The sequence below is a fragment of the Panicum virgatum genome, chromosome 9N, assembly GCF_016808335.1.
Source record: "Panicum virgatum strain AP13 chromosome 9N, P.virgatum_v5, whole genome shotgun sequence".
In the NCBI taxonomy this organism is placed as follows: domain Eukaryota; kingdom Viridiplantae; phylum Streptophyta; class Magnoliopsida; order Poales; family Poaceae; genus Panicum; species Panicum virgatum.
This window is the reverse complement of record NC_053153.1, coordinates 73624936-73637488: the sequence shown is the minus strand read 5'-3', so window position 1 is coordinate 73637488 and position 12553 is coordinate 73624936. Positions and strand designations below refer to the sequence as shown.

Genomic DNA, 12553 nt, shown 5'->3' with positions numbered 1-12553 from the left:
AAGGATTTAGAGTGGTTCGGGCCGCCGGAGCGTAATACCCTACGTCCACTATGAATTGTATTGCCTTGCCTCGAGAGAGAGTCTGCGAGTGCCTGGGCGAGCCTGTGTCTGTGTGTCCGGAGAGCGTCCGGAGGGCATCCCTGTGCACAGCGAGCGCCCCCCTTTTATATCTCAAAGGGGGGCGCGTACATGGCTGTTGGGTCCCCGACAGGTGGGCCCAATGATGTAGTATAAAAATAATATACTATTCATACATTATGGCGTCGCAGGCAAAGGAGATCTCTCTCCTGGATTCCTTTGTTTGCTCCTGGAGTCCCTCGCTCATCATGTCCAGGCGCTGTCTTGTCGGGGTCGATGCCACACATAGCCGGTGGCGTCGCCTGCCATGTAGCTACGCGGGCTGTGTAGCTGGCGGCGTAGGCGGCATGATGGAAAAGTGACGTGCCGTCGTATCCATTTAATGCTGCAGACGGTCTCTGCGTGGGTGTGGCGCAGGCGGCTGCACTGTGCACCTTGGTAATACGCGGTGCACAGTGAGACCTGACAAAGGTTGTCCCTCGTGCCGCGGCGACAGAGCACGCCTCAACCCACCGAATTAAATGCGGTGGGTGGGCGAATCTCCCAGCGGAAGACTCGCGCTCGAGCCCGTGCCTATGGGACACGTGGCGACTCCGGACCCCCTTGCAGTATGGGAGGTCCGGATGGACGCAGGAGATCCCGGACCCCCAGGGGGTCCGAGGTCTCGGCTGTCAGCTCGGAGCTTCCCTTCCTTAGGGACACATGGCGTCTCCGGACCTATCCCCAGGCAGGGAACGGGTCCGGGGCCGTTGGTCTAGTGAGGAAAGGGCCTGACCCGTGGGGCCTGGCTGCTCCGTCCTTTGCGCGTAGTTACGAATAACTACGCGGGTCCTGCCTTGCTGCAGTGGGAGTGGGTATCCCTGCTACAGGGTGCCGACAACCACGATTTTATGGCTTCACCTTGCCTGTGTAAGCCGCCGATGGCTTCAGAACCGGCTTCACACGTGAAACCGGTTACAAAACAAACGTTTGTGAGGGATTTATCTGGAGCCACTCGTGAAACCGCTCAAAAACCCTCCCAAACAGGACCTGTCCCACTTCGCTTTTCCTCTGATGGAGAAGGAAAATTTCCCCAAAGCGCCACGACAAAATTCGGAACCCGCCCGGGCGCCCATGTCAGTGACACTGGGGAGAGGTACGAAAAAGCTAAACCTCGAAAACCAGCCAAACATCCCATCCCCGCCGTCCCCCTCTTCCCTCTCGCTCTAGGGTTTTTCATCGCTCTCCCGTCCCCGCACCTCTGCGTTGTGCCGCGGAGGACGACCATGGCGTGGGCGGAGGACGAGGCCATCGGCCCCGACGTGGCCTCGGCGGGGCTTCACGTCTCGGAGCGGATCGGCCGCGACGCCGCCGCACAGCCCGACCTGGAGGAGGCCCTCGAGGCCTCGCGCTACGCGTCCCACCCCTACTCCTCGCACCCCAAGGAGGTAAGCCCCGCGCGACCTGCCGTCTACTGCGTGTGTTCTGCTGGCTGCGCACACTTAAGCCATTGATCTGTGTCAGAGTCCGTTCTGGGCGTACGTTTACGTTTTATTCGAGTGGGCACATCAGTTGTTCTGGGGGATTCGCGTCATTTTTCTGTTCCAGTGCAATGGGGTTGAGAAAATACGACGAGCGGGGATTTGGCCTGTTTTGGGGGGAAATTTTAGGGAACATTAGGTGAGAGCCCAGGATTTGTTGCATGTGTATTCGCAGGAGTAATTTACAATAGGGGTGACATAAGGGTGTTTCGATAGCAGGATGTGAATCCTGAAGCTAACATTTGGGGGCAAACAAGTGGAAATTAGCATACACCGCATCGGTGATAGTTTTTTTTATACTAAGGAAATACTAAAAACGACCATGGCAGATTCCTATTTTAGTGTTCAGCTCAAAATTGGCTTATATGGGATCAAAAATAATAATGCTGAGCCTGAGACAAGGTTGAACTATGTTGGCACTTTACAGTCTTACTGAAAAGAAAATTTTGTAACATTTAACATAAGAATAGTTTTATGCTGAGCTTTTTTTGATAGGTGACATCATTCAAGGGACAGATTTTAAGTATTGGGAATTAAGTTAATTAAGGTAGGAGGCAGGACTGTAGTAGCTGGTCACTGTTCAAACTTAGATCTCATTTACGTGATTTTGCTTTGCATTGTTTTGTTTGTTGGATATACGAAATTGTTAGGGTGAAACATGAAGAATGTTTCACAGATTGGTGCATGTTTGATTTTTTACCTCAAATGCTGGAAGTTTTTTGTTTATTTCAGAAGCTTTTATGAGATTGGACATGATGTTGTTGCATGGTCTATGAAATGCATTTCATGACCTACTCTTTTCTACCATCTGTGTTCATTCTAAGCTATGCTTCAAGGTTAACTATGAAGTTGTTCCACAAACATTTTGAAAATGCACTTTATGCCCTTTTACGACATATTCTGTCTCTGCTACAGTGGCCTTCTTTGGTGGAAGTTGCTGAAACTCGTCAGCTCCCTCCTATGTTGATTGAAAGATACAATGCAGCAGCTGGTGAAGGAACAGCCCTTTGTGGGATCTTTTCTGACATACACCGGGCCTGGGCAACGGTAGACAATTCATTTTTCATCTGGCGTTTTGATAAATGGTAAACCACTAAGATTTGTTTAATTTTTCTCTGTACATGTGCCATTAGTCTTAAACAGTTAAAAATGGAATACCACTTATGATGAGCACGATGTTTACTTGGTATCTCAATCATGTCAATTTGCCATTGATGCGGGTGTTAACCAGTCAGGAGTCCTTTATTATTTGCTTCCATGGCCCATTTTCGTACCTGTTTTGAATTAAATGATTGCGTGGTCTGTGAGATATTAGTCCTTAACTTTGGCCATTGTTAAAATCACTTGTCTAATTGTACAGTGAGAATATTCTGTGGTCCAATGGAGCAGAGGTGGCCTAAGCATCGAGCTATCTCTGTCAAGCCTTCCATCTATTTTTATCATGAAGTGATGCCTCTTTTAACATGTATAGTGCATTTAATTGGTGGTACTATTTAATAGTCTTAGGTTGATCTATGTATTTAGTTTTATTAAATAAACAACAAATTGGGTTCAGTTAGCAGTGAACAAGTGATTCCACTCTCTAATAAGTTATCCAATGATACTTTTTCTCAATGGGACATCCATACTTGTTGCTTATAATTGTTTTATGGTTTTGTTCCCAGGGATGGGCAGTGTCAAGAGCATAATGTGGATGAGCAAGCAATTTGTGCTGTTGGCCTTGCTAGGGCAAAGCCTGGGATTTTCATTGAAGCCATTCAATACCTTTTAGTTTTAGCAACTCCTGTTGAGGTAAGGATGGTATATGTTCCCTTTTGAATTACAGCACACATGCTGGTCTTGAATGTCACTTCATAAATTCATGCTTTTGCAAGCAATACATGATAGCTAATCAAATCAATATATGATGTTGTGCAAACTCCACATTAATATACATTGCCTGTGAAATTCAATCACTAGATTAAAGCACATGAAATGAAGCAAAAGCATTTGACAAATAGGTTCTGGGTAAAATTATAAAAATACTCTTCCCAGTACCCTTTAGCTATGTTACACGGATACCGGTACGGGTATCGGATACGATACGTATCGGATACGTGGATACACACTTTCCCAAAAAACACCAATACGGGGATGCGGCTAGAATAATTAATAATTATATATAAATATCACATAAATATTCAGCAACATAGTGGCACCAGTAGGCCACAATTAGAGAATAACTAACTTAATAGAGTTCAAAGATAGTCAGATACATCATACTGGAAACTGGAAAGATAGACATCAAGCCACTAATTGTTCTTCAGTTGCTGCTCATCTAGTTCTATTACAGCACGTTCATCATTCTGTGCCATCTAACAGGAAAAGAAAGGAGAAGAGGGGGGATTCAATTCAGAGCAGAGAGCACTAGAGCATATGGCGCAAAACATGGCGAGGGCCGAGGGGTAGCTGTCCAGTGAGGGAAGAACTTACTTGTTTTGAAGGGAGGGTCTCGCCGGCGACCGATTTTTGCCGGGGAAGGAGCTCGCCGGCGGCCGGCGGATCCAGAGGGCGACAAGAGGTCGGGCGGGAGGGAGGAACGGGAGCACGAGGAGTCGAGGATTGCGGCGGCTGCTGTTAGGTCACGGGGGTGGAGTACCAGTAGTCTAAAATCAGACCTGGGGTGGGCTATTGGGCTGACTGATGGTTTGGGCCGTATCCCATGTGGCCCAAACGTGTTGGATACACATATCCAACACAAAACGTATCTGCATTTTCAGGATACGTCTGGAAACGTATCCGAGGCGTATCCGTATCCCAAACGTGTCGGATACGGATACGCCGCCTCCTAGGAGTATCCGCGTAACAGAGCCCTTTAGCTATCTGTAGGTTTCAACATTCCTTGTAGTAGTGGACCATTGGATGCCTTTATGTGTGGTTTACAATGTTTGATGCTAAGCTATCTGATAGAGCCTTTGTAGTGGCTGGCCAACGAGACAAGGGAATCGAGTCCATCTTCACTATTCTTTCAATGTATTGATGTCATGGCTTGATCTTGTTAAATATTGTAAACTATGTAAAATGAAGCAAGAAAATAATGACCAGAAGATCTCCTTTTCAAAATTATGTGCCAACCATCAATTGTCGCCTTAATCCTGTTGAAGATTTTGTTATGTTAACAGTATGAAATACTATATACCTTTTGTTCATTAGAAATATTGGTGATACTTATATATGCACTGGTTATCACTTATCAGACGAACCATATTGAATGGCACTGCCTTGAATTTGTTTTGAACCATCTAACAGAATACCAGATAGCTGGCTGCTACTTCTGTAAGGATAGTTAGTAAATGCTGGATGAATATAATGAAGGCATGAATCAAGTTTATTTAGTGGAGTATGATGTCTTTGATGTTCACATTGCTCATATGCATCGTAGAAAAGCTTCTTATTGAATTCAGATACATCACAGAAAATCAAGTTGTCATTTCCCATTTTTTTATCTAAATGATATTTTTTTCCAAGCTAATGTACATTCACCTACATCTGTTGTGCCAGCTGGTACTTGCTGGAGTTTGCTGTTCTGCTAGTGCTGATGGAACAGATCCTTATGCTGAGCTTTCATTAAAACCTTTACCTGAGTACATGATTGCCACTGATGGTGTCACAATGACATGCATCACATGTACCGATAAGGGCCAAATTTTCCTAGCTGGACGTGATGGGCATATATATGAATTGCAGTATACAACTGGTTCAGGCTGGCGTAAACGCTGTCGTAAAGTATGTCTTACTACTGGCATTGGCAGCCTTCTTTCCAGGTATATACTGCTGTAAGATCAGAAATATGATGCTTTATTTGCTTTTTAAAGGCCACCTGCTTATTCAGCCATTATGATTTTCAGGTGGGTCCTGCCAAATGCATTCAAATTCTCAACAGTTGATCCTATTGTTGATATGGTCATTGATGACGAGAGGAACACTATATATGCTCGCACCGAAGGCATGAAATTGCAGTTATTTGATTTAGGAGCTAATGGTGATGGGCCTTTGACGAAAGTCACTGAAGAAAAGAACATTGTTGATCCACGAGATGCACCCTATGGTGGTCGAAGGCGTAATGCACAAAGATCTGCTCATTCACCGAAACCATCAATTGTCTGCATCTCACCTCTATCAGCTATGGAATCGAAATGGCTCCATGCTGTTGCTGTTTTATCAGATGGGAAGAGATTATTCCTTACTACATCAGGTGGAAGTGGCTCTTCAGTTGGATTGAACAGTAGTTTACAGAGGCCAACCTGTTTAAAAATTGTTGCTACTAGGCCCTCCCCACCCCTGGGGGTTGGTGGTGGGCTTACATTTGGTGCTGTTGCTGCGGCTGGCAGAGCTCATCCTGAGGATCTAGCTTTAAAAGTTGAGTCTGCGTTCTATTCTGCTGGTGCTCTTATAATGTCGGATTCATCCGCTACAGCCATGTCATCTCTTCTGGCTGTGCAGAAAGATTCAGCTGCGCAGTTATCCCTTCCAAGTACCTTCGGAACAGCTTCTAGAAGCTCCCGAGCTCTAAGAGAAACAGTCTCTGCTTTGCCTGTTGAGGGTCGAATGCTATGCGCCTCTGATGTCCTCCCACTTCCAGATGCTGCTTTCACAATGCAGTCTTTATATGCTGATGTGGAATGCTTCACGGGTTTCAGAAAACCTTCTGAGAAGGCATCTATAAAACTGTGGGCTAAAGGAGATCTTCCTACCCAGCATATCTTACCTCGGAGGAGGGTTGTTGTATTCAATACGATGGGTTTGATGGAGGTAATTTTTAACAGGCCTGTTGATATTCTAAGAAAATTGTTTGATGGGAACACCTTGAGGTCACAAATTGAAGAATTCTTTAGCCGCTTCGGTGCTGGAGAGGCTGCAGCAATGTGCTTAATGCTAGCCGCTAAGCTACTTTATGCTGAAGATAGTCCGATAAGCAATGCTGTTTCTGAGAAAGCTGCTGAGGCATTTGAGGACCCTGGACTTGTTGGGATGCCTCAAATTGATGGCACCACTGCTTTATCTAATACAAGGACTCAGGCTGGAGGCTTTAGTATGGGTCAAGTTGTTCAAGAAGCAGAACCTTTGTTTTCTGGTGCATATGAAGGGCTCTGTTTGTGCTCTTCAAGACTACTATATCCCATTTGGGAGCTTCCTATTATGGTGATTCGAGGACCTGGGGGTACTAATGAACATGAGGATGGCATAGTTGTTTGCAGACTGTCAGCTGGGGCCATGAAAATTCTTGAGAGTAAGATTCGTTCACTGGAAACATTTTTAAGATCCAGAAGAAACAAGAGAAGAGGCTTGTATGGCTATGTTGCTGGCCTGGGCGATTCTGGCTCCATACTCTACAAAACAGGGCCTATTATTGGTTCTGGGGGACGTGTCAATGGAAGGAGTCCGTACAACTCCCAGATTCAAGATACGAACCCCACAGATCAATCTGCATCAAGTAAAAAGCCGAGGTTGCTTTATACATCAGCAGAACTAACTGCTATGGAGGTAGGTAACACTTAGAAATTATTCAGCAGAGAAAGAGCATGGCTTAATTATTTTTTTTCTGACATACATCAATTGTGTCAACAGGTGAGGGCAATGGAGTGTCTTAGGCGGTTGCTTAGGAGATCTGGCGAAGCACTCTTTTTGCTTCAACTTATTTGCCAGCATAATGTTGCCCGCTTGGCTCAGACACTGGGCAATGACTTACGCAAGAAATTAGTTCAACTAACATTTCATCAATTGGTATGTTCAGAGGATGGCGATCAGCTTGCGATGCGCCTTATTTCTGCACTCATGGAGGTAATACTGTCAGCCTCCCTTTTCTTAATCTGCCAATATGAAAATGGGGAAATTACAAGTGCAACATGCATGTTCAAATTTCTGAAGTGTTTGAATTTAGGTATGTAATTTATATAACTATGATTTTTGCAGTACTATATTGGCCCAGAGGGCCGAGGAACTGTTGAGGATATCAGTACTAAATTGAGGGAGGGTTGCCCTAGTTACTTCAATGAGTCAGACTACAAATATTACTTGGCAGTGGAATGCCTTGAGAGAGCATCCATGACTAATAGCCCTGAGGAAAGAGATATTCTTGCTAAAGATGCTTTCAACCTCTTAACTAAGATTCCAGACTCTGCTGACTTGAGTGCCATATGCAAGAGATTTGAGAACCTAAGGTTAGTCATTTGCTGTGGTATTTTTCATCCTAAAATATATTAATCTCGGTAACTTTCTTTTCGTTTCATATCTGCTAACTGATTATATTTATTTTCGTTGTGTGGGGGATTCAGATTTTATGAGGCTGTAGTCCGGTTGCCTCTGCAGAAAGCTCAAGCACTTGACTCCAATGCTGATGTTATCAATGGTCAAATTGATCCAAAGCACAATGATATGATACTGTATCAGCGTGAACAGTGCTATGAGATAGTTCTGAATGCTCTACGCACCCTCAAGGGTGCCGGGCAAAGTGGAATGCAAGGTGCAGATAAGTCCTCTGGTTTAGCAACTGCTGTTGATCCAGCTTCTCGAAGCAAGTATATCAAACAGATCATCCAACTTAGCGTCCAATGGCCGGACACAGTTTTCCATGAGCATCTATACAGGACACTGATCGAGCTCGGTCTTGAAAATGAGCTTTTGGAGTATGGTGGTTCTGATTTGGTTTCCTTTCTTCAGAGTGCTGGTCGTAAGCATCAAGAACAGGCGAGCCCTAATCCTTGTTTTCCCACTAAAATCTGTAACTTTGGAAACATTATCTGGTATCGGTGATAATTATCGTATTTTGGGGTTTGTCTGTTGACATACAAGTGAATCATTCGGGTCCAACTGTATTGTGTATGGTTTAATTATGTTGTCCATGGAGAGCGATAAGCTCCTGCCATTGATCATGGTTCATGTTAGTTGAAGGTTACCTTGATTTCTTGTGTAGTTCGCTTGAATTTTATGGTCTATACTGCAACTCCATCCTTCAGATGCATATTTCCCGGACAGGATCCAAGGCCCACACATCTTGATAATACAGAAACAAAGCTATTAGTATGTTTTCACGTGTCCTGTTTAATATAAATAAAAGATTTGCTGGATTTGATCAGGTTTGCCTATAGCATGCCCATCAAATACTTGGCAGATCTGTTTTTTTTTAACTACCATCTACTGGTAGTTAATACTTGAGTCATTTTACCATTAATAGCTTTGTGATATGATTACATAAATGCCTTTCGTGTCATTTAAGTCTTTGCCAGGTTGTGTGAGACCAGTATGTTGTTCCTGACTTCCTATTTTTTCCCTGTATAAGGTTCGGGCGGGTTCTTCACTTACAACAGGAGCTGCTAAGTTGCAAGATTTAGGTGCACCTATCTCAACTAGTCAAACAAAGTATCTCGAGCTCCTAGCAAGGTACTATGTTCTTAAGGGGGAGCATATTGCTGCTACCAGGATGTTGTTAATATTGGCAGAGAGACAGTGCTCCAATTCTGAAGAAGCCCCAACTCTTGAAAAAAGGTCTCCCTCAGTCCCTCCTTATTTTCTTTGATATTTTATGCTCCATCATTTATATGGAATAACAGTATAACACCTACTGGAACCCAGGTATGAATATCTCAGAAATGCAGTGCTTCAGGCCAAAAGCGCAAGCATCGCTGCTGATTCATCTAGAAATCCTATTGATAGTAGTACGGTGGATTTACTTGAAGGCAAACTTGCAGTGCTTCGCTTCCAAATGCAAATCAAACAAGAACTGGAGCTCATGGCAGTGCGGGTTGAAAATACTCCGAGCAGTTCCGAATCGCCATGTGATCCATTCCCTCGTGACAACATTCTTGCTGATGCAGAGACTGCTAAAGCTGCTAAGGATAAAGCAAAAGAGCTTTCATTGAATCTCAAGAGTATCACTCAACTATATAATGACTATGCTGTTCCATTTAATCTCTGGGAGGTATGGTTTTGTTTGTTTCATGAAAACTCTCTTGGCCTTGTTTTTGTGAATTTAATCTGCTTTGTTACATCTCAATGATTTCTATATTCTCAAACTTGTGGAGGTGCAACATGATAATAAGCTCATCCATAGGACTTATATTGATCTGCATAATAGCAAAGTTTGTGGAGGTGCAACATTTTGTGGATATTGTTGAAATAGAAGACGTAAGCGTTAGATGAAACTTGAGAGAGGAATAAGTTAGCGCGCCCCACCTAGCCAACCCGACCATAAAACCCAGGTGTTATAGTGGGAGGGGTGGGGGCGTTTATCCTCAGTCCAACATTCCCCCTACGGCGTGCGAGCCCGGCGTAGCCCGCAGCAGGTTCTAGTGCCCGGCGTAGCCCGCAACAGGTCTCAGTGGGAGGGGTGGGGGCGTTTATCCTCAGTCCAACATTCCCCCTACAGCGTGCGAGCCCGGCGTAGCCCGCAGCAGGTTCTAGTGCCCGGCGTAGCCCGCAACAGGTCTCAGCACACGAGAGACGCAGGGGAAATCGTGCAGCGGAAATTGCGTGGCCGGGAGGGATCGAACCCAGGACCTCGGCTCTGGTACCAAGTTAGAACGCCCCACCTAGCCAACCCGACCATAAAACCCAGGTGTTATAGTGGGAGGGGTGGGGGCTTTTATCCTCAGTCCAACAGAATATAATCATTTGTAGTGAATAAAGCTAATCAACAACGTGTCAAGCAGAACACTGACGGATGTCAGAGAAGGCAATAGAAAGATTAACTCTGGTTTAACTTTTCTTTCCATGTGAAACTTGATTTAAAAGGATTTCCTTAATTGTGTGATGCTTGTATTGTATACATCAAGCCCTGCTTACTTGCACCTCTACACACTAAGCAAGTTCCACCAAATCAATTTTCTGTGCTGTATTTAAAAATCACAACTGGGGTTCAGGATATGAACTTTTAGTACATTTTCTTGATTGGCTGAACCTAATTTTAGACAGTGTCTATTGTCTATTGGTACTACGAGCACCTTTTACAAGATAGGTCTTGCACATATATTGGGTTATTGATAAATGATTTCTTGCTAAAATGACTTGAAATGTCTTCTCAGGTTTGCCTGGAAATGCTGAGCTTTGCTAATTACTCTGGAGATGCTGATAGCAAAATTGTTCGAGAAATTTGGGCTAGACTCCTTGACCAGGCACTTACAAGAGGTGGTGTTGCAGAAGCATGTTCTGTGGTGAAAAGAGTAGGCTCGAAACTTGATCCTGCAGATGGAGGTTGTTTACCTTTGGATATAATATGCCTTCACCTTGAGAAGGCTGCATTGGTAATGTGTATTTTGTGTCCTTTATGTACCTGCATGCTTGAGAATAAATATGAGGGCATTCCACTGTGGTACTCACATTATCCTGCTCTTCTCTACAGGATAGATTAAGTTCAGGAGAAGAATTGGTTGGTGATGATGATGTTGCAAGAGCTCTTCTTGGTGCCTGTAAAGGTCTTCCTGAACCAGTTCTTGCTGTGTATGATCAACTGTTATCAAACGGCGCAGTCATGCCGTCACTAAATCTTAAGTTGCATCTTCTGAGATCAGTTCTTGCGATCCTTCGTGAGTGGGGGATGTCTGTCATTGCACAGAGACTAGGCACCACAAGTGCTGGGGCTTCATTCTTTTTTGATGGAACATTTTCGCTGAGCCAAACAGGAACTGCAAATCAAGGTGCTCGAGATAAAATAATTAGTTTGGCGAACAGGTAAGTTTATGTATGAATTGCAGTTATATTCACAATTTTCTCTTTGAACCGCATTATTTCATACGATAGTACTTATCAGTTGTTTAAACATTTTAAACTTACCCAAAGACCCTTAAAATACTTCATTCACATTATTCCGTTGTTTTACTGCTTTTGTTGTGTGAACCATGCTACCACTTCACAGATGTATTTGACCAATCTCTTGCACTGTATTGCAACTTCAGGTATATGACTGAGGTGAGGCGATTAAATCTTCCACAGAACCAAACGGAGGGCGTCTACCGTGGTTTCCGTGAACTCGAGGAAAAATTACTCTCTCCTTATTAGCCATTTTTGAATTGTATCCTTAGCATTGTGGAGTATGGGTCCTGCATCTGTTGTTGTATCAAGCAGAGAAAAAGCCAAAGGCCTCCAGATTCACCTGGCTTGATCTCTATTGTTCCTGTGCTGCACTTGCATGTCTGCAAGAACCCAAGGCTGCACTGACCATCAATCAGGCCTTCTTTTATTTGACTTCAAGTCAGTGCGACTGTGCGAGTTATAGAGCTGCTGCTGTGTTTAAGTTGTTTCAGAGCTCAATGTTGATTACTTAGTAATTCCCCGTGCAGATGCTGCTGCTCTGGTTTTACCTGAAGTGCGAAAACAGCTGGAAAACTCAGGCTGGCTTTACACACCAGCAAAGATCTAGCTGTTGAATACTTGTTGGTTTTCATATAGGGAATTAAAATTTAGTATGTACCATGAGATTGTATAGTTCGGTAGTAGATTATTCTTTCAGAGCTGTAAGTTCTGTAGCTCCATGCGTTTGTTGGGATCGAGGTATTATTTCAGTAGCTGGAAAGGAGATGGCTGTATCAGAAATTCTGAATTAATGTCCTTTTTGTTTTACTCGGTCCGAAATTAAAATTCATCGTACGACCTAGAATGAATCTTGTTCTCTTGTTATATCTTTTATTGTTTCAATCATTCCCGATCAAGAATGAATCCATGTCTAATCGAACAAGCCCTTAAGGCTCCAAATCAACCTGAAGGCTTAACCCAGCCTCTGGCCTCCGAATATGGCGTGGACTGAGCTGATCAATGGCAGCAATAGCAGTTTCCAATCAGTCGGAGGCATGGTATTGAAGCTCAAGAGTATCACTCAACTATTTAATGACTATGCTGTTCCATTTAATCCCGGGAGGTATGGTATTGTTTGTTTCATGAAAGCTCTCTTGGCCTTGTTTTTGTGAATTTAATCTGCTTCGTTA

The 12553-nt window shown here is 44.0% G+C and overlaps 1 protein-coding gene across 1 annotated transcript; it reads left to right on the top strand.

Annotated features, from left to right (window-relative positions):
* Nucleotides 1–1201: 1201 nt before the first annotated feature.
* Nucleotides 1202–12213, top strand: LOC120690984 (nuclear pore complex protein NUP155-like). The gene is made up of 13 exons (XM_039973922.1): nt 1202–1505; nt 2514–2683; nt 3263–3389; nt 5139–5401; nt 5486–7121; nt 7206–7418; nt 7551–7798; nt 7913–8324; nt 8917–9122; nt 9210–9555; nt 10658–10876; nt 10975–11303; nt 11528–12213. The coding sequence occupies exons 1-13, from the start codon at nt 1344–1346 to the stop codon at nt 11628–11630; spliced, it is 4434 nt and encodes a 1477-aa protein (XP_039829856.1). The 5' UTR covers nt 1202–1343; the 3' UTR covers nt 11631–12213.
* The last annotated feature ends 340 nt before the right edge of the window (nt 12214–12553 follow it).

What these genes read in the sequence shown, in the direction of transcription:
- LOC120690984 (XM_039973922.1), top strand. Translation starts at nt 1,344, where the DNA reads ATGGCGTGGGCGGAGGACGAGGCCATCGGCCCCGACGTGGCCTCGGCG. An exon ending in ATTGGCAGCCTTCTTTCCAG is followed by an intron (nt 5,402 to 5,485) that starts GTATATACTGCT and finishes TATGATTTTCAG; the next exon opens with GTGGGTCCTGCCAAATGCAT. An exon ending in CAGAACTAACTGCTATGGAG is followed by an intron (nt 7,122 to 7,205) that starts GTAGGTAACACT and finishes TTGTGTCAACAG; the next exon opens with GTGAGGGCAATGGAGTGTCT.